This window comes from Cavenderia fasciculata (assembly GCF_000203815.1).
Source record: "Cavenderia fasciculata unplaced genomic scaffold Scf_EU5ZYIE02H8LDV-5, whole genome shotgun sequence".
NCBI classification, from domain to species: Eukaryota; Evosea; class Eumycetozoa; order Acytosteliales; family Cavenderiaceae; genus Cavenderia; species Cavenderia fasciculata.
This window is the reverse complement of record NW_004457639.1, coordinates 1833471-1856825: the sequence shown is the minus strand read 5'-3', so window position 1 is coordinate 1856825 and position 23355 is coordinate 1833471. Positions and strand designations below refer to the sequence as shown.

The 23355-nt window shown below is 31.8% G+C and overlaps 6 protein-coding genes across 6 annotated transcripts; 3 read left to right on the top strand and 3 right to left on the bottom strand.

The window, feature by feature from the left end:
- Positions 1–203: 203 nt before the first annotated feature.
- On the top strand, positions 204–6145 carry DFA_10603 (armadillo-like helical domain-containing protein; the record flags this gene model as incomplete). Its single annotated transcript, XM_004354455.1, has 3 exons — positions 204–533; positions 594–5879; positions 5963–6145. 3 exons carry the CDS (start codon positions 204–206, stop codon positions 6143–6145), a joined length of 5799 nt encoding a protein of 1932 aa, XP_004354507.1.
- A 251-nt stretch (positions 6146–6396) lies between these two features.
- On the top strand, positions 6397–8820 carry DFA_10602 (small MutS related family protein; the record flags this gene model as incomplete). The annotated part of the gene is made up of 3 exons (XM_004354454.1): positions 6397–8209; positions 8276–8403; positions 8473–8820. 3 exons carry the CDS (start codon positions 6397–6399, stop codon positions 8818–8820), a joined length of 2289 nt encoding a protein of 762 aa, XP_004354506.1.
- A 108-nt stretch (positions 8821–8928) lies between these two features.
- On the bottom strand, positions 8929–10181 carry aifD (putative apoptosis inducing factor; the record flags this gene model as incomplete). The annotated part of the gene is made up of 3 exons (XM_004354453.1): positions 8929–9007; positions 9032–9990; positions 10050–10181. The coding sequence occupies 3 exons, from the start codon at positions 10179–10181 to the stop codon at positions 8929–8931; spliced, it is 1170 nt and encodes a 389-aa protein (XP_004354505.1).
- A 449-nt stretch (positions 10182–10630) lies between these two features.
- DFA_10600 (putative zinc transporter) lies at positions 10631–12335 on the top strand (the record flags this gene model as incomplete). The annotated part of the gene is made up of 4 exons (XM_004354452.1): positions 10631–10682; positions 10710–11388; positions 11462–11719; positions 11804–12335. 4 exons carry the CDS (start codon positions 10631–10633, stop codon positions 12333–12335), a joined length of 1521 nt encoding a protein of 506 aa, XP_004354504.1.
- A 142-nt stretch (positions 12336–12477) lies between these two features.
- Positions 12478–18651, bottom strand: vps35 (vacuolar sorting protein 35; the record flags this gene model as incomplete). Its single annotated transcript, XM_004354451.1, has 13 exons — positions 12478–12774; positions 12870–13916; positions 13989–14186; positions 14258–14543; positions 14638–14823; positions 14918–15285; positions 15321–15402; positions 15657–15828; positions 15965–16131; positions 16229–17010; positions 17197–17229; positions 18127–18413; positions 18531–18651. 13 exons carry the CDS (start codon positions 18649–18651, stop codon positions 12478–12480), a joined length of 4026 nt encoding a protein of 1341 aa, XP_004354503.1.
- A 602-nt stretch (positions 18652–19253) lies between these two features.
- Positions 19254–22809, bottom strand: xpot (armadillo-like helical domain-containing protein; the record flags this gene model as incomplete). The annotated part of the gene is made up of 8 exons (XM_004354450.1): positions 19254–20069; positions 20135–20450; positions 20498–20789; positions 20870–21257; positions 21369–21880; positions 21976–22102; positions 22189–22406; positions 22512–22809. 8 exons carry the CDS (start codon positions 22807–22809, stop codon positions 19254–19256), a joined length of 2967 nt encoding a protein of 988 aa, XP_004354502.1.
- Positions 22810–23355: the final 546 nt, after the last annotated feature.

Here is a 23355-nt window from a genome sequence, read left to right as displayed (position 1 = left end):
AATTAATTTAATTTAATTAATAATAATAATAATAATCCACATGTTATGGAATATGTACAAAAAAAAAACAACTATATTTTTTAATATATCTCTTTTTTGTCGTCTTTTTTTTTATCTATCTATTTTTATCGATTGATCATTCTTTTTATTCATTCTCTTTTTCTCTTTTTTTTGTACAATACTAAAAGAGAAAGATAGAAACCATGGTACAAGATAAATCATCTAAACAACAACAACAACAACAACAACAGCAACAACAACAAAAGATAACTATCAATCTTGAAGATCAAGATGAACATCCAACTATACTCAGACAAAGTATATTAAAGTTATCAAATACGATCATAGAGTTAAAGTCATCAGGTGCTGGTAGTTCTCAACAATACAATCATCAACTTCAGTCACTTGTAGATCTATTATTATGTTCAAAGAGATTATTAACTACAAATACTACTATCAATGCTACTTCAAATATACCTTTGATACTTGAAACTATTCTAGATTGTGTATGTAAATCATCGATCGATCGTTATGTATCAATTATATTTTATTGACTTTTATATAAATTCCTCTACTTTACACATTTATTTTAGATTAAAAGATGTGGTGAAACCAATAGAGTAGTTGATCAATTAGTTAATTGTTTATCATCATCTTCATCGGTATCACCAATTTTATTATCAAACTATGATCATCTATTAATAGGTGCACTGGTAGATTTGATTATATTACCAGATTACATGTCATCACTGCTCACCACCTCCTCAAAAACTAAACAATCAATATCACCATTGGTATCGATTATAAAGTCAACAATCACATCAAAAGATCATTTTGATAGTATGTTGTCATCTATCATCTATCACATGGAAGGTGTATTATCATCTGCCGTACCACCATCATTGATCGAACAAAGATATCGTATCATTTTTGTACCATTTATCAACTTTATCTTATCGTCTGCTTTGTCTTTACAAACCATTTCACCATCGTTCCTCTTTAATAGTATTACAAGATTGGCTCACAATATTGATGCTCTCTATTACCCAATATTGGATACTCTTACATTGATACTTTATTCTATTCCATATGGACTATCCTCTTCTTCTTCATCTGCATCACTTGCCATAATAATCAATTACTTGCGTGATCTTATCGATTTGATTAGATTCCCAAAATCGTCAACTACCACCACCGCCAACAACAACAATGATATAGTTTCAATGACTATTTTCAAATCAAGAGTATTGTATTATATGGTACAGTTAATAGTACAAGATAGTATTGGATTTGATAGAAATAGTAATAGTGGTATTGGATTGGTATCACAATCAAGTAATCTATTAATCTATATCAATGATCTCATCTCTTTGGATGATTCACTTTTATGGTCTACCTCTTCTTTTTCCTCCCCCTCCTCCTCATCCTCTTCTTCTGACAATGTACCATTGATCGTTGTATTAATGTACCAAGTGAGACAAACAATAACAAAAAACCAAAATATGATCATTTCAATTTTAAAACAATCAATAACATCGATTAAAAATACAGCAACCAGCCGACAAAGACATGCTCTTAGATTATGCATCAATCCACTACTCTTACTTGACTCTGCCTCTATCGATAGTAAAGAAAAAGAATCAATTAAATCATTGATTAAATCAATAGAATCAATTGTTTTTAATAATCAAAACAGCACTACTACTACTACTACTACTACCACTATTGTTGACAATCAAACAACAACGATTAATCTCAATATTAAATTATCAGAATCAATGATACTATTAAATATTATTTGGAATTGGTATCATCAAAATTGTGAAATCAATATTTCAAACATCATCTCTTCTGATGATGGAAACAACAATAGATTGTACAATATGGTTCAATTAATTCAAAGTCAATATGAAACCTTTTCTTTGACCTCTGAACAACCAGTTACGACATGCTTTGAAATATTATTTTATTTCTTATCATCATTCTTGCAACAAACAAATGTATTGTCTTGCTCGATTACAACTCCATCACCATCAATGGTAGAGAATAGTGATCAATTTATCAGTTGTGTTTTGGATTTACTTTGTAGTTTGGCCATTCAAGGTGATAATACAGCCTATCATGCAGTTGATCTATTACCAATTATTATGAATAGATTACAAAACGAAGAATCACCATCAATCATTCTCCATCTATACTCTTTATTGGCTAGACTCTCCAAGAATAGAAAATGTTATCCAATTGTGTCAAGAGCTCTCCAATCACTCTCATCTTCTCCTGCAAGATCTCCATTGGCTACAAGACTTTGGTTTACAGTATGGAAGGAATCTTGGCGTGGATTTACTCATATTCAACAACTTATTGCAAATAGTTGTACTTCTTCTCAATCAACCAAAGACTCTACTGCTGCTGCTACTACTATTAGTTTAGAAGCAAGATTGGCAGCATCTGCAACCATTCTAGATGTTTGCAAAGAGGATGGAGGATCTGGACAAGAATTGATTCAACCACTATCTCTATTGTTGTGTCGTGATACTAATCCAAATGTATTGGCCATATCTTTGGATGCTCTTGCTGAATTGTGTAATCAAGAAGTATTGTCATTTGCAAGTGCATGGCAAGTTGTTAGAAAGAATCTGGGACAAGAACAAGGCTTGGAGGATGGAGTACGCAACCCACTCGTATTGGTCCATTTATTGCAATTTTTCGCATGTGGTGTTGCAGAATTTAGACAACAACCTCTTATCAACATGGAAGAAAAGTTGTTAACTACTATGCGAGATATTATCAGGCGTTGTTGGGATTTATCAAAACACCAAGACAAGAGAGTACGTACAGCCGCTTTTGGTACATTGGCAGAATATGCTTCACTCGATACTGCAATCATCGTAGAACCAGAGAATATCCCCTCCTTAATCAATATATTAAAGAATGCAAACTATTTGGAAGCACAATCGGCTGGAGGTCTAGAAAACATTGACAATCTATTGTACAATATATTATCATTTGAATTAAATGAAAAGCGTACATTAAAGAGTATACATTTGACATTGAAGCAGACAAAGGCTGTTAGATTGGGTGATTCAATTGTACAAGTAGGTGATTTGTTGCTCAAAGACTTTCAAGAGGATCAACGTGTTGGTATAAAACAAGGTTTACTTGGTGGTTTGCTCTGGGTGATGGGCAATAAAAAGGATGAACAAGAAAATACAGACTCTGAAGCTCTAGACGAAGATCAAGAAACTAAAAAGAAACAACATCAACAAGAGAGTAGAAAAGAAATTGCCTTGAAATACAAAGCAATGTCGAATCTATTATCAGATGCTCTCGAAGAGTTTGATACAAGCAGAGACACTATTTTAGAACTCATGTCTGTAGGATCATGGAACAGATTTATGATTTCATGTTTCTCTTATCAAGTCAAAAATGAAATGGTTAGAGCTTCACTCAAACATCAACAACAACAACCACAACAATCCTTGAATAATTTTATTCTAGAAAAAGAGGTTATGGAAAAGGTGTATGGTGATTTATACAAACAACTAGAAACCATCATATTAAATAGTAACTCGACACCTTTCCAAGTTGACAATGCCGTCGGTGTATTGGTAGGACTTGGTAGACAATTACCACAAACCTGTTATATTCTAATTGAACAGTTGGCAAATCAACTCTATCAATGGGCATCAAGTAGTAGTAGTAGTAGTGTCAACACAAATGTACAAAAAGCATCTATTCGTGCTATTGGATCATTGTTGCCTCTTTTATTGGATGATAGTCCTATTTTCAAAGATTGTGTCCAACTTTTGGTGTATGGTCTAAATAATTTATCTAAAGACGGTCAAAAAACAATCAATAGTTCCTATATCATTGCTAGTGGCTTGTCATTGATGATTATTTCATCTCAAGTAGACTATAAACAACTATCACAGACACGTAATCAACTTTACAAAGAATTGTTTGATAGTTTAGTAGAGGCCTACTCCAACTATAAACAACAACAACAACAACAAGATGAAATATTGTATAGTTTTATCTTGTCACTTTGTTACTCTACAAGATCAATGGAACAATTTGGACAAAAGACTATGATTCTAGAACTCTATGAAAAGGTGAATCAAATTTCATCAAGAGATGCAAATGATGACAATTGGCAATTAATTGGTATTTCACTCTTGGCCAAACCTACATTGCTAGGAAGCATGTTGAGAATGAATTTAGTTGGAACCAAAGAAATATCTGGCGAAACCCTTGTTGCCCAACTTTTGGAACAATATTCCTCCAAATTTGAACCTGCCTATAGATCACACAAACATCTCTCCATTATGGTGGCAGCTGCAAGAGGATCCATCGTTCAACTATTGACAAACTACATTTCTATTGATGTAGTAGAGTCTATGTTGCAAGAATGTTCCAACAATCTAAAGTCAACCTCTTCATCGGTTGAAAAGGTATCAGCAACAACACTCTCTGCAGTATTACTCGGATCACCACTCTTTGGCTTGAATATAGACTCTGTCATTAGAACCAAATTGAACTCAGCCACTCTAGAGATTATCAATTCTCATCCTTCAAAGAGAAAAGAATGTCAATCCAACATTAATCTACTATTGACAAGAATGATCGAAATCTATAAAACAGATCAAGATAGTAGAGTTGTCAGAACTATTGCCTGGTGTCTTGGATCAATGACTGGTTACTCTGGTTCTTCCTCCTCTTCATCCTCATCCTCTTCTTCTTCTTCTTCTTCATCTGATAATGTACCAGATAATTTAGATCACTTAAAAGATGATTTATTAATTAAACACTTGTTTAGTGTATTATTACAACAACCCAACAAACCAAATCAACCACAACTAATGTCAATAGTATTATCAGTACTATCAAAGGTTGATGGTACAAAGCTTCCAATTGTCAATTGGGGATCGCTCATCAAACGTATCTTTTCAAATACCAATGATTGTCAACTACGCAAACAATGCATTCACTTTACTGCAACAAATATTACCTTGTCCACCAATGCAATCAATATGGTAGAATGGTTAAATGTAACACACTTTCAATCACTCGATAGTTCTATTGTCAAAAAGGCACTAGTAAAGGCTATACCCAATGTAATTGCTTTTATGCCAGTTTCAAGAGTACCACTTATTATTGGTGATCTTTTAGTGTCATTGGCCAACAATACCTTGTCCATCTACCAATCATCAGACAAACACAAACAAACTATTTTAGTTTGGGAAACATTTGGTCGTCTATGTAATACCAAGTCATCAAACGTTTCTTTGGATTTAATCAATAGAATTTACAGTCAAACCATTCAATTGATCGATAGTTTACCAATTCCCTATCAATTCAATCAACATTTTGACATTCTTATTAAATCAGCTATTGATACATTGGTTCAACTACCATTTATTCAACTTGATAAGGTATTGGCAGCTCCATTGACTGCATCTACCAATCATCCAGATCTATTGGCAAAAGAATGTCGCAATAACATTATTTATGCATCTGTTATAAAATATCAACAACAACAACAACAACAACAACAAAACAACAATTTAGCAATATTGACAAAAGAACTAAATAGAATTAAATCATGGTGCTTCTCTATTACAGACAATCGATCAATGAATATGATTTCAAAATATTTGGATGCAATGATTGTAGAACCATTAATTGTAATGAATCAATCATCGATTGCATCAGTCGTTTTGGATTTATTAGACTCTATCATTTTATCTCAAAATTTGGAATTGGGACTTGAATTGATATCACAAATTATCATTAAATCATTGTTGAATAATAATAATAATAATCTATTGAAACCAATAACATTGGATTTATCATTATTATTATCTTTTTCAATTGTCAATGTATGTATAGAAGAGAGAGAGAGATAATTTAAATAATGAACAAATATATAAGGGATTTACTCATAATTTTAAATTATTTTTAGAACAATGATACAACAATAACAACAGCAACAGATAATAATAATGGATTTAAAATAATATTACCAATCTATCTTGAATACTTTTTACAACAACAATCATCACAACAACGCCAAGATATTATCCAAAAAATTGGTAATATTTCAAATCAAAATCATCCCATCATTAAAAGAATAATAAATCTATAAAACAATATCTTATTCTTTTTATTAAATTAAAAAAAATTAAAAAAATTAAAAAATTAAAAAGATACACTTTCTTTTTTTTTTTTTTTTTTTTTACATTTCATTTGAACTTGAATTATTAGTAAATAGATAAATATAGATAGATAGTAGATAGCGATATAGAAAGAATAGAATAGAATAGAATAGAATAGAATAGAATAGAATAGAATAGAATAGAATAGAATAGAATAGAATAGAAAAATAAGAGATAAGAAATGTTGGGAGGGTTTAGGAAATATTCAGCTCCTTCATTTGATAACAACAACAATAATAATAATAATAATAATAACAATAATGATAATATCTTGAACAACAATCAACAACAGAATAACATTAACAAAGGACCTATAAGGAATGTTCTATCACCATCACAGGGTAAACCACCTATATTACCTGATCAATCTCATTATCAATTTAAAATCTATAGACCTTGGTATCCCGACCAATCATTCAATGATACAATCGGTAGTATATCAACAACCTCAACAACATCAACAACATCAACAACAACAACAGATCCATTTAGTGACTTGGGTGATAATTTGTCAAGAAAATTGTATAATATGGATGTTCATAACTTTGGTTTACCAAACTATCAGCTACCAAACAACAGACAAAAGATGGAGGAACAAGAAGATCTTCCAAACCTTGATAAAATGGAACTTGGTTTCTTGAAAACAATGTTTCCAGAGATTGATGATGAGACACTAGAGTTTATGCTTCACGAGTGTAATGGTGATTTACAAAAGATTGTAGATACTTTGTTAGAGCCATTAAACTTTGTTGAAGCTGAACAACAAACAGACGGTGGTGATGATTTCAACATTAAAATGATGGATCACATTGATATTCAAGATAATTTTGAAAAGTATCCATATACTACAGCAACAACTACATCAACAACGACAACAACAAATACAAATAAGAAACCAAAGAAACCAAATCATAATAATAATAATAATAATAATAATAATAATAATAATAATAATAATAATAATAATAATAATGCCAAACTACAAGTTAAACCTCCTCCTGTTCACAAACCACAACCACAACAACCTCCAAAACAACAACAAAAACAACCACAACAACAACAACAAGTCAACAAACAAAAACAACCATCAACTACTACAAGTCCTATATTGGCAATTCCAACGACCCCAGAAAAACCAATAAGTAACAAACAAAAACAAAGTATAGCTCAACAAAATGAAAGTTATAGAGAATTGTTATCTACTTTACAGGATATGTTTGGTCATATTTCAAGACCAAATTTGGCAATGGTATTGGATCAAAATAACTTTGACTTGGAGAAATCGATTGAACAACTTTTGTCGTTTGATGAAGAATCATACAAAGAACAAATCCATCTCCAACAACCAGCAATCATCAATGAAAGTAGTCTCGATGATGTCATCAAAGAACAAGAAAAGGAAGCACGAGAAAACCCATCCCCAGTGTACAAATATGTTTCAACCAAATCGGCCCCCATTCCAGTTTCCGTTTCTTTTGCTTCACTCGAAAATAATGAGCACAACTTTGATGAATTGAATGCTGCCATTATCATTGACAAAAAATACAAGAAGCCAGATCAAGTAAAATTAAACAAACTTTATGCAAGATTCAACTCTATGACCTCCAAGGAAATTATCGAAGATGTTTACGAGCAATCGGGAAGAAATCTTCAAGGTACTTGGAAAATATTAACAGAAATGTTCCCAGTGGACACTAGATCATTGGCTAGTAAGATTAGAAATAATAAGCAACAACAACAAGAACAAGAACAAGAACAAAAACAACAACAACAACAACAAAAGTCACAAACCTCTGCAGAAATATTAAAACAGACTCATTCACCAGGCGATTCTTCGCCAGCATTTGACGATCCAGAAAGATTAAATATCCTTCCATCTTCGCCAAATAATGTAGCCATTTTTGATATTCAAAAAGATTTGGATCGTAAACAAATTACTGTTGGTTCTGATAACAAAAAGAAAACTCCTAAAATCAAATCTCATGAACTTAATTGTAAGATGAAAAAACAAATATGTCAGATAGAGATGAATTTATTTATTTATTTTTATTTATTTTTAGCCAAGGATTATGGTGAATATAGAAGAGAAGCAAATAAATATGCAATGTTGAGAAATACCTATTTCCAACAAGCATCCCAAGCATATATGAAAGGAAATAGTGCAGAAGCCAGAAATCTTGCAGCTCAAGTAATTATCCAAACAAAAAGAAAGACACTCTATTCTTTTTTATTTATTTATTTATTTTTTTTTTTTTAGGGACAATACTATGCAAAATTACTCAAAGAATCCAATGAAAATGCAGCCAATCAAATTTTCTTGTCTAGTAATTCTAGAATTAACGATACATTGAAGCTAGATTTACATGGTCTTCATGTTAAAGAAGCACTGGAAATGGTCAGTGAGGTATTGGATATCCATACAAGAGGTCAATATCAAGGTGACACTGGATCTGGACCAAAGAAAATCGAGCTCATCACTGGTATTGGAAATCATAGTCATGGTGGTGTAGCTAAAATCAAACCAGCTCTTGTTTCATTTTTAAGAGAATGTAGGTTGCCATTTGATGATTGTGGCGGCCTATTGACCGTTTATATCAATCAATAAGGCAAACTGTACAACTCAAAAATAATAAAAAAGGCCCAAATATTTGTAATATACTTTAAATTGTTTTCCTTTTTTTTTTTTTTTTTTATTATTATTATTTACATTTTTTTACCAATATCTAACCATTGTTTTAAATTCTACTACATCTTTTAATAATGCTGCCAAAAATCCAGTGATTACCCAGTCTCTGTAAACAAAAATAGCATTATACTTTCCAAGACTGATGAGTACAGGTTTAGAGAATGATCTATATTTCTTCATTGACTGTTCCTTGTGATTATCGAGAGCCTTGATATTATGAACGACGATAGCTGCAGTGACCTCTGCCAATTGAGCAAGTTTCTCTTCACGAATATTTAAAACATCTCCTGCAACAAATACATTACGGAACGGGGTAGTACCAACCATTTGAAGATGTTCGTTTGTCTTTATGTAACCAAACTCTGAGATTACGTCTGGATAGGATGCTCTTACAAAGTCGGAATTTGGAACGATACCAGTGCAAAGGAATGCTTGATCGGCAATGATTTCACTACCTTGATCTGTTACAAAAATGCTGCCCTTGTGAGCAATGACACGTTCATTGTGGATGATTCTTACGCCATGCTTGCAGAGATAATCCTCTGCATCCTTGATAGCCTTTTTGGGGAATCTGTTCATGAGTTTGGCCTGAGAATGTACGATGATAACCTCCTTGTCTGGGAAGGAACTAACAATCTCGGCAGCCAACTCGACTCCAACGATACCTCCACCAATGATGAGTATCTTTCTGAGTTTACGAATGTGATAGTAGTTTTCACGCAACGTGTTGGCACGTGCCGATAGTACTACACTCGATTCTTTGAATGGTGAGTTGTAACTACTGCCAGAATTGATTACCAAATAGTCAAATGGTACTGAACGGTCGTCAAGAATTACTTCTCTTGCGCCAACAGCTCTACATTCCTTTTGAATGACATTGGTATGTTTGAGATAGTGAGAATGTAATACTTGAATGGACTTTATGTGTTGTGGTTCGACAATAGTTCTCAATATACTTGGAGTGAATTCAAAGTAATCTTTGGTATCGATTAATGTAACTTGAAAATCATTCTCTAATTTCTGTGCAACCATACTCCCAGAAAATCCTCCTCCTACAATAACTACTCTTTTTCTATCTTCTACTGGTACCTAAGAGAGAAAAATAATAAATATATATGTATTTATATATATATATAGTTGTAACATACTCTGTTGAATATCTTTGACTTTGATTCTAAACAAAATCTCCATAGATGTAATAAAACTCTTAGACCACTAAATGCAAATATCAATAGATATTGATGAAGAGCAAATAGAAACCAATATATAAATTGTGGCATTATTATTATTTATTTATCTAATCTATCTATCTATCTATATATCTAATTTATAACAGTATAATGTATTGTTTGTTGTTTTACTATGAGAGGAGGGAAAAAATTTAGAGTAGTATACCACACTGGTGGTATTAATATTAATGTCTGTGTGTTTGTTTGTGTGTGTGTGTGTAAAGAGAAAAGAGGGATAGTACTATGTACACGCGCTACCGAATCTGAATGAAACGTTCATTCAACTATAATAATATAATATTTATGTGAAACTTCGATGATGAATTCGTCCTACTCTTTTTTTTTTTCCACAGATCTTTAAAGATGGTGAACTTTGATTTGATCTTTTATCATAACAACAAACAAATAAAAATATCTTCTTGTTTGTTTATTCATAATATACTATTATATTATTTATTTATAACAATCGCGTTAATGAAAAAAAATATAAATATAAAAAAATGATTATGAAGAGATGGTGGCCATTCTCTCGATCCATGATCTTCAGTTTTTGTTTAAAATTTTAGTTTATTACAAGAGATAATAATCAAAAAAGATATAAGATGAGTTATCCCAATCACTACGATGGTGGTAGTGGAGGACAACAACATCAACATCAACATCATCAACAACAACAACAACAACAATATCAACATCCATATAGTAGTAACATTCAACAAAGAGCTGCTACAACTGCTGCAACCACTAGTAATGGTCATCAATACACAACTACACAACCAAACTTTAATCAGACCATTGATCAACAACAACAACATCAACATCAACCACAACAACAACAGTATTATAATAATCCAAATAACAACTATTATAATAATAATGATTCTATTACATTTGAAACTAATTTATCATTTGGTCATTTGTATGATAATTTGATGAGAGATGAATCTGCAAAGAGATTGGCAATGTGGATAGCTGTGATGCTCTGTTTTACTCTTTACGAAATCTTTTATGGTGCATATCTCGAGTCGCTTGGTTTGGTAAGTGATGGCTTTCATCAACTGTTTGACTGCATTGGCTTTGTCATTAGTCTCTTGTCAATGTTGGTCTCAAAAAAAGGAACCAATAGAGAATATACCTATGGTTACGATCGTTATGAAATTCTTGGTGTATTTTCAAATGGTTGTTTCCTTTTGTTTGTTTCATTCTTTTTACTTTTGGAATCAGTTGAACGTATCCTTGAACCTCCTCATATGCACAAGTATGAAAGAATAAGAAGAAGAATAATAAGAAAAAGAAATCCTTAGTATTAATTATATCTCTATTTATTTTAGTCATGGAAGAGTTATTAGTGTTGCATTATTTAGTTTGGTTATAAATGTTGTTGGAATATTATTCTTTAGACAACACTCTCTTAAACACTCTAACAACAAAAAGAGTGATGATATTGGCAACAATAGCAATAACTACCGTAATATGATTTATAACGATAGAATTAGACAAGACAACTTTGTAACAATATTCACACATATCATCGTCGATAGTTGTACAAGTCTTGGTGTAATATTATCTACTTTATTATCACAATTGTTGTATGTATAAAGAAATAGTTGGATTTATAAACAAAAACTCATCTTCTTCTTCTTACTTTTTCTTTCTTTCTTTTTTTTTAATAGTGGTTTTGATTTATCAGATTCTTTAATCTCAATCATTATTGCATTTATAATTATTTATCAAGTTATTCCTATTTGTAAAAGAACTGCATTTGTTCTATTACAAACAACACCCGATGCAATTGCACCACAAATTAAATCAGCCAACCTCAAAGTATCGACGATGCATGGTGTTGTCAAGATTGGTGATTCCCATTTCTGGACACAATCACAAGGAAATACAGTTGGTAGCATGGTTGTTTATGTCAAAGATGACAAGGTCAACCAACAAGCACTATTAAAGGAAATTAGAACTCTTTATACATCCTTTGTCAATGATATTACTATCCAAATTCAAGTAGAACACAAAGGCCATGGTGATCACGGACATAAAAAGAATCATGATGAACACAAAAATCATCCTGGTCACTCTCATAGTAATACATCTTCAGTTGATCATGGACATGGACATGATCACGGACATGATGATCATGGACATGACGATCATGGACATGGTCACTCCCACAATCATGGTCAACACGGACACTCACACTAAAAATAAATTGATTTAATTGGACAATTTATTTTGTTTATTAAATTGGGTGTTATTATTATTATTTATTTTTCTTCTTTTTAACAAATATTTAGTGATCGATGATTGATAATAATGAGTATAGTAAGTGGCAAACCTTTGATGATTAGACAGAGATTTCAGCATAGGAAGAATCAGATTCCTTTCTAGAGTTGATATACTTGATAGTATTTTGGAGGTAGATGGATGAAGATTCACCATCCTTGCAGTGAGTGGTTCTAATTAATTCAACCAAATCGCTAATGAATTTACCTGGAATAGCAGATGATTTTTGGTCAAAATAGTAAAGACATTCATTCAAAATGTCAACGAAAACACTTAAACCTGGATTAGATTCATTGGAAATAATTAAAAGTGATTTTCTAAGTGCTTGAAGAACTTGTTCTGGTTCTTTGTGTTGTCTCTAAATTAAACAGAATAGAATAGAATAGAGTAAAATAGATTTGTTAATATATTTATCTTTTCTTTTTTTTTTTATCTCTTTTTTATCTCTCTTACATTCTTATGAGAAACCCAGAACAAATGAGAGCAAAGTGAAATAACCTTTGCTTGATCTTGAGCAGTCAATAAACGAGAAGCTTGTTTAATAGTTTGACCTGCAAGAGTTTCATAGAGATCGGTATCTGGAAGTGTGAGAGAGTTGAGGGTAGAGATGAGAAGAGTCAAAGCATTTACTTGGGCCTTGAAATCGGCGATATCTTCTTGGAAGATTTGGAGGGCCTTGATAGAGAACTCTTTGGTGATTTTTTGGAGACTGCACTTGTCGGCGGTTTGGACAGCTTGGAGATAGAGACGGAAAGAGAGTTCGGCAAGCTTAATGTCTACGAGTGCCTTGATAGTTTCCATAACAAATGTGAAAATTTTGGTACCAATACCAGTCCATTGTTGTTCGTCGAGTTGAATGACACCCTCGTCGACTTGCTTCTTGAGGTTGGTGACAAACTTGAGAGATCTGAATACAAGTGGTACAAGAGTGTGTTTGATTCTTTGTGCACCACCCTTTCCAAAGTGACTACGGGCGACAATGTAGATTTTGAACAATTTCTCTGGATCCTCTGATTGGAACAAGTGAATGAGAGAGGAAACCTTGTTTTGTTCTTCGACAAAGTCTTCCTTGTCGATTTCATCGGCAGATGGTTGGTCTTCTTCGTCCTTGATAAGGGTTTGAATGGTTTCGAGAAGAATGTTGACTTCTTCTGGCTCTTCAATGATGGTAGAGTTTTTGAGTGTGCTGTTGACAATGTCCAAAGATACCTTTTTACGATTGTTGTAAGAGAGTTGCTTGATGAGTGGTTGGTAGGCAGTAAGCTTGAGAACAGCCAAGACATTCTTGAAAACCTCGAGTGGGATTTGCAAGAGTTGAACAATTTGCTTGACGCAACTTGGCTTGTTGATTTCTTCCTTGCTCTTGGTGGCCAAAATACTTTGACATAATCCCAATACTTCATTGGCATTTTCTCTCTTTTCTGGATAACATTTAAGTGTAAGATTTAATAATGATACATGTAATCCAAGAATATCTTGTAATTCCATATTTGGTCTTGCCTAAATAAGAAATAGGGGAAAAAAACTTGAATAAGTGAAATGAAAAGAAGGGAATATTGTTTTTTTACATACCTTGATAACTTCCTTGACATTGCTAAAGAAGATGGAAAAGATATCAATATCATCTGGAATTGAATTACGAGAAGCATAATTGGCCAATCTATCAATCAAAGAAGCAATGATGGTCTTTACATCAACACCTGGTTGTAATTGTGAACAAGTTGAAATAATGGTATCCAATGTTGCTAAATGGAATTCATCTGGGAATACCTAAAATAAAAAATAGAAAAAATAGATTAAGTAAAGGTTTTTCTTTCTATTTCTTTTTTTTTTTGACATACTTGAATAAGAATTTCCATAAGATATTGTTGAGCAATTTTATCTTTACAATTGATAATTTGTTCAACAACCTTTGGAAGTACGGTTTGAGAATAAACCTTTACATCAACACCGTCCAATTGTGATAAACGAGACAAGTTCTTTCCGACCAAAACACGGAGATCTAATCTTTCATTTTCTCTTCTATCCTTGTCACGGTTTGGAGCTTGGTGTTGCATTCTAACCCATAGCTTGTTGGTTTCAGTAAAGTTTTGAATAATAAATTCAATTGAATCATAAACTGATCCTCTAAAAAATATAAAAAATAAAAAATAGACTATAATGTCAATATTATTGAAAACTAATATCCAATATATATATATATATATATATATTCACTTACCCAACATCATCAGACTCTGCATCTGGTAATTTATCCTTGGTAACTTCACTGAGATAATATCTCAAAAAGAGACCTCTAGTTGGGTGTTGAACACCTCTACACATTTCAATAAGATCCATGAGTACATCCTTTGCTGGTGCTTGTTTAGTTTTAATATAAACTGATCCAACTGTAATTAAAAGATATCTAAAATCAATGAATATGAATAAGAAAAGTTTAGTTTGAGAAAGTACTATCTACTATATATAATATATATATATATATTTTAGTTGTGACTTACAATCTTGGTAAAACATTACCAGCATGTTGAACGATTTCATAGAGTTCAATCATTTTCTTTCCATGCTTTTCCTCGAATAGGTAGGTATTGAGATGTTGAAGATAATCAAAGGCAACCATGTAGAGAGCATAGTAAGACTTTGGTGACAACAAAGAGGTACGAAGCTCGTTGATAATGTTTGATGCATACTTTAGTGCATCCATAAGTTTGGCATTGTCCAAACTTACCTTCATGTGATGACCTTGAACCATAACATTGTTCTTGGCTTCTTCAAGGTATCTCTTTTGTTCCTCTAAGAACTTCTTTTGTTCTTCCTCTGGTGTGAGTTGAATTGGTTGAGCTGTTTTACTCATCCTCTTGCTTGTTGTCTAAAGTAAGTATTAATATAATAGTACTATTAAACTCTCTCTCTCTCTTTATATATTTGCAAGATAGATAAGTTGTTTAGTGTTGGAAGAGTGGTGAAGAAAAGAGAAGATAATTTGCTACAAAAAAAAAAATCAAAATAAAAAAAAAAAAAAAAAAAAGGAAAAATCAGGGGAAGGCTCAACATGTATCAGAGGTTTATTAAAAGTATATATTTTGGATGTGATGGTAAAATAACATAGTAATAATAATAATAATTATAATAATAAACCCGTTTGCAATAAGATACGATATTGAGTGATTTGATTTGAACGTTTTAGGGTATGGTATGTGTGATCGTCGTCGTCGTTGTTGTTGTTGTTGTTGTTAAAACTCTGCAATAGTTTTGCGTAATAGAATCTCTTTGACGGCTTTGAAAACATAGTCAATGTTTTGAGTATCAATGGCTATGGTATAATGTACATAGATGCTTTTAGAGGTAGACTTTACAACGGTTTTGAATTTTTGTGCAATATGCTCTGATACATCTTTAAATGAGTTGTCACCTAAGATGGTAGTAGTTTTGGAAAAAAATTGATGATGATGGAAATAAATATAAATATTAGATACCAATCTCTAAATACTATCTATCAAATACTATTGATCAATAGTGATAACACTATTTGATTGTAGATTACATACCACGATAATTATTGTCATATTGATTATAACCAACTCTTTTTAATTTTTCAATAAATAAATCCTTTTTGTTTAAAAAGAGAATGATTGGTGTTTCAACAAACCATTCACTATTTGCAATCTCTGAAAAAAGACTAATCGATTCATCTAATCTATTTTCTTTTACTTCACTATAAATTATATAATTATATATTAAGAAATAATTAATAATTAATTCTCTATTTCTATTTCCATTTTCTATTTTCTATTTTCTATATATATACATACCGACACATTTGATCATATTCACTTAAAGCAGCAACAAAAATGACGGCAGAAACACCATCAAAACAATGAATCCATTTTCTTCTTTGACTTCTTTGACCACCGACATCTATAATTTTCATATTGATTCCATCGAAACATACTTCAGCTTCGACTATACCCTTTGTCATTACTCTTGATCTGAGTGCGTCTTGTGGTGTTGGTATATATTTAGAGTCTGATATTCTGAGCAGATTGTCGAAAAAGTATTTGGCAGAGTCGTTGAGTTGGAAATCTTTGTCTCTTCTTTCGTAGACCTGCTGAATGCCTGGATCCAACCATAGCTTGAATGCGTCATCTGCTGTTTGATCGGTCCATTCATCGATGAGTGGTTGCATTTTCTTTATTCTCTCTGCAGCCTCTGTATGCTCTGGCAAGAGTGCAATATTTAATTCAGATGCAGCACTAGCCAACACTGCCAGTTGAGATGTTATATTTATATAGATTGAGTTTCTAAACTCTAATAGTTCGTGATCTTGCCATTTACCATTGTCTTGTAGGATTTTTAATTGTTTAAAGATAGTACTCTTTCCACATTCACCTGCACCCAATAACAATATTTGAATATCTCTTTTCATACGTTTCTCTTCATGTCTTAATTCCTTATCAATCTCTCCCGAGATCTTTGTTTCCTCTGTTTTTGGTTTTGATATACAACTCATTATTGTAGATGGTGGTGGATGGCTATGATGATGATGATGATGATTGATGCTGATGCTGGTTGATGGTGGTGGTGATCGACGATACTGTATTTTTTTTTTTTTTGTTTTTAAAAAAAGGAACTGTTGTGAAATAAATACAATGGTAGGTTTGGTGTGTGTGATAGTTATACTAAGATAATAATAATAAGATTTTGTTTAGTATATATATATATATATGAAATGAATATAGGTGATCCTTTGATCCTACTACTACTACTATCAAATACTTACACAAACGAGTGAGGACTGATGAATCAAATAAATCTATTTATATATAAAAAAAAAAAAGGAAAATATATATATATTACAAAAAAGGTGGGTGGGGGGGATTGCGCTAATCTTTCTTTCTCTTAAAAACTTGAAACAATTGATCAAGTGTGTCAACAAAAACTATGATATTATGATGTGATTATTATCTATTCTATTCTATTTTTACTAACTATAAATATTTACATAAACAAAAAAACAATAAACAAATCAACAATAAAAAAATGAGGGGGGGGATTGTGATGAGAGGACTATTAAGATAATGATTCAATTGTAATAGGTGAATTAATTGGATGAAAAAAAAACCTCAAACTACTTCGCGATGTTTTTCCCAACAAAAAAAAACAGCGGTTTTCATTCACAATGACACCCCCCCATCGATCAGCGTTGGGTGGGTATCTGTTTTGTGATCGGGGCAACATTCTTTTGGAACTTGAACTAGATTGATTTTTCTAGATCCCCGCTCTCACTTGTCGTCACTAATTGGCTATCGATCACCCGTCGTAGGTATGGGTTATTGTTCTTTAGGTGGATCCACACATACCAGGTACTCCAAAGAAGAGTATTCTATCTATCCCCACAAAAAAACACACAAAGTATGTGGGTTTCTGAGAGACATGGGATCTAACTTTTGGCTTTAAAATATATATATAGGTACTGATATTTAGATATATATTATAGATACATATATACATATATATATATATTGATAGATATACTATTATTATATTATTATATTATTATATTATTATTATTTTATTTTTTAAAAGTTTAGTGCTTTGTTCCGGTTGACAAAAAGGTGGTAACACCAGCAGCCAAAGCAATTGAAGCAATGTAGTTGTAGACAAGAGCAACATTCTTAAAGATGATAAAGGAGAAAACCAAAACACTGACCAAATAGAGGGCATTGTTGTACATGATTGATTGAGCAATGGCTTCATGTGAAGTAACAAGAGATTGAGCCTCCTTCTTGGCAGTAAAGATGGCCTTTTTGTCGGTTGTTTGGGCCTTGGTCTTGTTCAATGTGATAATGTGATCACGTTGAGCAGAGAGTTTAAGTCTCTTCATTCTAAAGATATTGTTGTATGCAAATGTAAGAACGATGGCACTGAACAATGTAACTGCACCATAAACGATAAAGTATTGTTCAAATGATAAGAAAAAGATGGCGTGATATAAATCTACAAGATAGAAGAATTCGATTAATTGAGTTGATTGAATTGTTTGTGGTATTAAGGATAGATTAATTATTATTAGTATATATATATATAATCATCATCATATTATATTATACATACAAACTGGAACCAATGATACGATGAGAGCATTGATAAAGTAGAGAACACGTTGTTCAGATGATACAGCTGATTCACTTTGGAAGGCAGCGTATTGTTGTTCGAATTCTTCGTCTCTTGCCATTTTACAACTACTATTGTTGATTATATATACAAGTATATGAAATGTGTGATAAAATATATATTTATACAGAAAAAAAAAGAAATTGATGATGTTGACCCTTTGATCATGCACTGCAGTGCCAACTTCAAAAAAACAAAAGAAATGGTTGTTGACCCTAAAAAAGTCAAATGACCTTGCCAATTTTTTTTAAAATCTCGAACTTCAAAAAATATGGAACAAGGAAACTTAAAAAAGAAGAAGTAGTTGTTTTAGAAAATGAAAGACAATTTACGATTCTCTAAATTTTATTAAATTATTATTATATTTAGCATATAATGATTAATATCATTATTTGCTTTATTATTATTATTAATTAATTATTATTATTATTTTGGTTTGGTGATATTAAATATTTCGGTCATGCACCAATTGGTTGATGTTGTTATATGAAGGGTCGGTAGGTAGAGATAGATAGAGAGAGAGAGAAAGAGGGAGGGGGGAGAGGGTTGAGAGAAAAATAAAGAAATAAGATATTTGATGTGAAATGGTAAAAAGTTATCAATCGATTGATCCAATCTAATCTACTGTGTTTGTTTTTTTTTTGTTTTTTTTTTTCTTATTCATTATTTTGGAGAAGATTTCAATTGTTTGATAAAGTTTTTAAAAAACTCTTGGAAATCCTTGTTTGGTGTTGTTGGTGGCAAAAGGCGAGAGAATTGTGAAAGAATTTGTTCAGAGGCGGATTTGTTGATGATGGTGCTGTAGAGTGGGAGGTATTTTTGAGATAGATAGGTGATGACAATCTCGTGGCCATATTTTGCTCCAATCAATTTGAGTGTCTTGATAATCTCTTGGAGTTCGAGCATATTGTAGTTTGGTTGGAGTGGTACTTGGAAACAAACTGGTAACACGCTTTCATAGACAAATGTGCCAAACCCTTCGATAGGTTTGTTGCCTGATTGTCCAAATTCTTCGGTCATCTTTCTGACAATGGTAAACGATGTCTTTTGCAAGGCGTCGTTTGCATTTGTGCATCCGTTGATAACACTGGTGAGGATGGCCGGGAGCATTGGAAGGTTAGAAGATGTGGTAAAAACAGCAGACAGCGATGATGAGAGAACTGTCACCAAAAAGGTGTAGTAGGTCTTTTGCAGTTCGGCAATGGCTCTTTCTTCATCACTATTGGGTTCTGGTGGTGAAACGGCTGATTGTTCAATCGGTTTGTAGACACGCATAATAATCGGTGACAACAGTTCATTCATGATTGACGAGATTGAATCTTTGAATCTATTCATCAATTGGTTGATAAAAAGTATAAATTCGCTAATGTTTTCAATCTTTTGACTACTATGATTTAATAATGTTGGTAAAATCGTTGTCAACATTGGTTTTAAATCATTTCCTAAACAATCTACCATTCTATGTAAATAAAAATATGTCTAAAAAGAAAATAATAAATAATGTTAATATTGTGTTTTTTTTTTGTTTTTGTTTTTTTACATACTCTTGATTTAATATCTTCATTTAAAGGTAATAAATTAGGTAATTGAATGATTAATTGTAAAGATTTTGTAAAGTAGATTTTATAGGGACATGGTTCTGGTTTTGGTTGGTTGGTTGAAAAATTAAAAGGAGAGAAACCTTTACTAAAAGTACCAATGACAGAGATCAATTGGTAGAGTTGCGTAGAGTGGTATGGTAATTCCTTTGTATCGGTTTGTAAAGTTCCCTCGAGATGATCTCTTCCATTCTTTTGTAGGGATGCGACAAGATCTTTTCGACATAGTTTTGTTCGTCTTGTGGTGGGAGGTTTGCACTGCCTATAAGATAGCCAAGTGATTCATAAAAGTTTAGTTGCTCTTCAAACGGTACTTCCTTTTGAATGTCATATGATATGATCAAATGGTTCTTGAGTGATTCGATTATATTGTTGATAAAGGGGAAAAGTTGTATCTTTAATTGTTTGACCAATTTGTTTAAAAGATTACCTGCTCGACTTCTGACGATTGGGTTTCGACTATGAACTCCTCTTCCATCTAAAAATGATGCCAATATCATTGTAAGATTTTCTGTTGTAGATGGTATATTCTTGGCATATCTAACTACTGTATCAAAATATGTTAATGATACTATTTGATGAATTTCTGTTCTTGCTATTTCTATAAAATAAAAATAATAAAGGTTAAATAAATAAATAAATAAATATTATAATATTTTAGATTTGTTTTTGTTTACATACTACTAGAAGCCAAAAATACAACCATTTGACCAAAGAATTTTTCAAATGCTTTCATTGTTTCTTCAGAGGTATGAGATATTCCTTCACCCATTTGATACAAGAGATGAATTGATACTTCAATATCAGAGAATGAAAATCGTTCGAGATTTGGAATGACATTATTTAAAAGAGTGTCAACAAATGATCCCACCATCTCAGGACAAAGACGAAAGATATTTCTAAACTGTGAAGCAAGACTCGATCGAAGTTCAAGGAATTGCTGTTCACTCTCGCCTTCAGAATTCTGGAAATTATAATCAGCTGGATATCTCATCTTGTTTCGAATAATTTGTACCAACATGGTTATATGTTCTACTTGCTTTTCGTTTAATGGTTTAATATTTTTTAACTAAATAAAAAATGAGGAGGAAAAGGAAAAAGAGGTTAGAATGGACTGAATGAGAATTTAAATTATAATTTAATTTTGAATTTTTTTTTACAATACATTTAAAGTACATACTCGTGTTATATACAAAGCAGAGAAACCAAGAACAGTTGATGATACTTCATTATTTTCATTGTTTAAAAATTCAAACAATAATCCCAACATTTCATCGAGCAATTGTTCACCCTGTGGATCGACAATGGGTGATGACACCTTTTTGGTGGTCGCAGTGTCGGGTGTTCCATTTGATTTTGAATGGTTTCCATTGGTTTGTTGTGCAGAGGCAGCAGTAGCACTGGTGGTTGTTGTTGATTGAGATTCCAAACTTCTCAATACCTCCATACCCGTTAGATTGACGAGATTACCAATTTTAACAATGAAATCGACATCGTCCAATACTACAAATTTTACTATATTTTTGATTTGTAATTGTTGAATCAACAACATCTTTGCCTTTGAATCCATACCCTTGTTTATAATCTCTTTAAAACATTCACATATCTCTTCACGTAAAGCATTAGAGTTTAATAATTGACAAAATAATGGTATAAATTTATCATTTACTATTAAATTAATATCAATCCATCCTAAAATAAAATAAAAAAGAAACAAAAAAGATTTGTTAACAATTTGATTATTATCTTTTTCTTGGTTTTTTTTTTTTATATATTTTAACTCTTACCAACATAATATTTAATATTTTGTAATGCCAATTTTGCAAGTTGTGGCATTGTTTTATGATAAACCATTAATATATCATACCATGATTTTACGATATCTTTTATTGCTCCTTCTCTCATTGAATCTTTCTAAAAAAAACGGTAAAAAAAAGAAAAGAAAAGAAAAGTTAGATTAATGATTCAATATATATATTTATATCATGTGTGATTTTTACAATTTGAGTATTTTGAGCCAATTCTGTAGTTGATCTGTGTACATTAAAAGAAACTACTTCTTCATCGATTGCCTTTAATATTCTGAGAAAGATATCAATAGCGGGGACACCTCCTACTTGCAAGAGTGATAAATATTCATTAAAAAAGTTTGGCCATTGTTCAGGATACTCTTGTTTAAATAATAGTACAACGATCTGTGCATACTTATTTTTAATTGCTAAAATAAATATATATATAAGAAATGATGAGTTAATAATCAAAGAGAGAGAGAGAGAGAGAAAGGAGATAGGATCACTAGTGATTGACAGTGTTGTCTACATACCAAGTTCTTCTGTATTTTTTGTTAAATGTATTTTTACCCAATCAATCAAAGTTGATTTGAGTTTTGTTCTTTCAAACTCTGAAAGTGATGCATGTTTGTGTAATATTAAATCTTGAAATACGTGGAAACAAAAGAACTTAACATGAACAGAGTTTGTTTTGAATAATCGTTCAAGACAAAACTTCCATCCTTCTGGTGATTCCTTTACGTTGTTTGTGTATTGCAATGCCTTTTGTTTTAGGTCCTCTTCAATTAATGGGTCGAAACTATAGGTCACTGCAGTTTCAAATTCATCCATTTCTTATATTGTATATATTATATTGTTCTTTTTTCTATCTCTCTCTGCTTTCTCTATGTTCTTTTGTTATTGTTATTGTTGGTAGTTAAAAATGATAATAGTAAGTAACTAATGTGCATTGAATAGTATTATTAAAGAGTAAAAGGTAAATGTGATTGAACTTTTTTAGAGGTAGGTTGGGATATTGTTTATAAAACAAGAAGAAGAAAAAGAAGAAGCTCTTGAGGATCGTCGTGATGTAGATTAAAAAATTAAAAAAAAAAGAAAGAGAGGTGAATTGTGGGAATGTGGAGAGTAGAGTTGGGGAAAATTTAAAATAGATTGTTTGTTGTATTTGTACAATTCACCTACCTTTTTTGAGTTTTATACTTTTCAATGTGATGAATGAATGAATGAATGATGATCTCTCTCTATTCCAGTCTCATAACTCTTCCTGCTGTAATGAATGTTGTTGCTACTACTTTTTTGTCAAAATGATCAATGCTGGTCTTTGTCGTCGTCGTCTGTTTGTTGAAATGATAACTTGTGTTTGTGGTGGGTTGTACT